Consider the following 2,387-nt stretch of genomic DNA (forward strand, 5'->3'; position numbering starts at 1 on the left):
GACAGGAGAGTACCTTAACACAAGAGACACAGACATCGTGATTGATGATGAAATTTCACCTCATCTCTGCTGGAGGCCCGAAGAAACGAGTCTCAGAAACAGCCAAGAGGGCATGTTTTGGTACACATAGTAAAATGTGCTGGGCATGGCATCCGTAAACCAACTGTCCTCAAATATTAAACCCTACTTTATCACCTGGGCCCAGCCTCACCAAATTCAGAGATTCAAGAATCACAAATATAAAAGCGATGAAAGTAAGTTGAACATTATCACGCAAGTTTCAACATTTGATGCTCCGAGATCCAGAATTTCCTTCACTTTCCGACACTGTCCGATCAATGGGCCACCTCTGGAGCATCGAGGTGAACCATGGATTGGACAATAACTCATGGACCGATCCGAAAACACCAACTTTTCATTGCTACCAAAGACCATCTAAAGTCTAAACCTTGTAAAGTCTTTAAAATAGGGTGCCCCCATTCATCGAAGGCTGATAACGATGTTCCCTAACAGCTGAAAATGCAGACCTGATTAGCCCCCACGTGTGAGCTGACTGGGTGCTAGAGTAGCTCTGTTACTTCTGTCTAAATTTTAGACAGCCAAGCCAAGCCGTTGACCAGCAAGATCACACCTAACCTCGGCAAACCCAATCCTAGATTTTTCAAGATCATACTCCATCCAGACATTTTGTTGTTGATGATGACCAATCACAAAGGACTCAATTCCCAACGAGTCAGAGTTTCCAAAAGTAAAGCACCACACTGAATCTTTCCCTCTAACTTCACCCGGAACCCGATACAGCAACCTTTGACCCGATACACTCATCTCGGCTCCTCTAAACATCAAGTTAACAACCGGTAGATTTGGCAAAGAAGCCCGAGTCGGTTCAATCAAATAACACAGATCCATTGCTCCTTGAAACACGAAATGAGGTTCATTTAAAACTCTTAAAACCCCTTTAGTTTGCAACAGAAATTCTGTTTTTAGAGCACTGTAAACCGGACCCAACAAAAACGTGAATTGGGTACCCGAGTCCACCATAGTTTGACCAGCACCGGTATGGTCCGGCACAAACACCGATTTGGGCAAAGACAAAACTTTGTCACTTACCCTTATGCCCTCGAGCTGAACCGAGTAAGCGACCCGATCAAAATAGGGTAACGGGGTCGACATTTCAACCAAAGGAGTGTAATTTAATGGTTTAAGCCACGAGAAACTGGCTTCCCCGAGAAGCAAAACACCGGACGAGTCGCGATCCGATATGCAATACGAGAATTTTCGAAACCCCATCTGGTTCACGAATGATAATGAACCACGGTTCATGCCCATTAACCCGGTTGTCTTAGCATCTTCCTCTGAATTGGAGCTAAAACCCGAATCCATGCACCCGAAAACGGTTGCAGGTCCCGTCAACGATCCGACCCGAAAAGTTTCAAATGCTAGGTTTCCTTCAACGGAGGAGGCATCCGCGTAGGAGATGATGAAGTGGCAGAGCTTGGCCGGGTCGCAGGAAACCGGTAGGGGGAGGTCACGGGTTCGGGTCTCGCAGGTTGGTGAAGAGCAGGGAATTTTAGTGTATGTTTTGGAGGCAAGAGGATTAAAAATTGAGTTAAAGTTTGGTTCCTTTTTGCAATGGAGCCAAGAAAGCTCACTCCCTGTGTCCAGGACCATTGTAATGTTTTGCAGGGGTGTACCAGCTGTGAGAGAGACGGTGAGGGTAACGTTGTGGTGAAATAACAACTTGTCCGTGGTTTTTGAGGTGGTGGAGAAGAGTCTTGGCGTAGAGATAGGAGTACGGTGCTTTTGGGTTCTTAGAGCTAATACTATTGGTGGTTGTTTCGAAGAGAGACAGTGCTTGGATTGCAATAAAATGAAGGAAATGAATAGTTGAACGAGAAGCTCAAGAAAAGCCATGATGTTTTGTTTAATAATGTACTGTTTCCCTTGGTTGGGGCTTTGCTTTCGTTTGCTTATAATTGAAAACTTTGAAAGATCAATGAAGGGAGCGAGGGAGGGAGGGAGAGAGCTACGGTTACTGCTTGAAATGATGCATTAATTGAAAGAGTATACGCGTTGTTAGTTTTGGGGGGATTTGGTATTGGGGACAGTTACAAAACAAAAGGCTTTTTCTTGGAGATGATATAAATGACAAATTTGAGTGCATCAGAGCTGTCCATGGGAGTTGATTTTCTAAATGAAAATGACAAATTCCATCACCCACAGAACACAAATTTAGATGAGTAATTATAAGATAATGATGGTTATTGAATCAACAACGAAACCTGGAAAAGAAAAGGAAAGAAATGGAGATTAATATATATACGTTTGGTGGGGAGATGACATTTAGCTAGGTCCCAGGTTAGGTGCTTACTTAGTGATTTATTTTC

The 2,387-nt window shown here is 43.8% G+C and overlaps 1 protein-coding gene across 1 annotated transcript; it reads right to left on the reverse strand.

The window, feature by feature from the left end:
* Positions 1–240: 240 nt before the first annotated feature.
* On the reverse strand, positions 241–2,106 carry LOC118052278 (aspartic proteinase PCS1). Its single transcript, XM_035063197.2, has one exon. It carries the CDS (start codon positions 1,912–1,914, stop codon positions 592–594), a length of 1,323 nt encoding a protein of 440 aa, XP_034919088.1. The 5' UTR covers positions 1,915–2,106; the 3' UTR covers positions 241–591.
* Between the last annotated feature and the right edge of the window lie 281 nt (positions 2,107–2,387).

Source organism: Populus alba, chromosome 8 (assembly GCF_005239225.2).
Source record: "Populus alba chromosome 8, ASM523922v2, whole genome shotgun sequence".
Classification (NCBI taxonomy): domain Eukaryota; kingdom Viridiplantae; phylum Streptophyta; class Magnoliopsida; order Malpighiales; family Salicaceae; genus Populus; species Populus alba.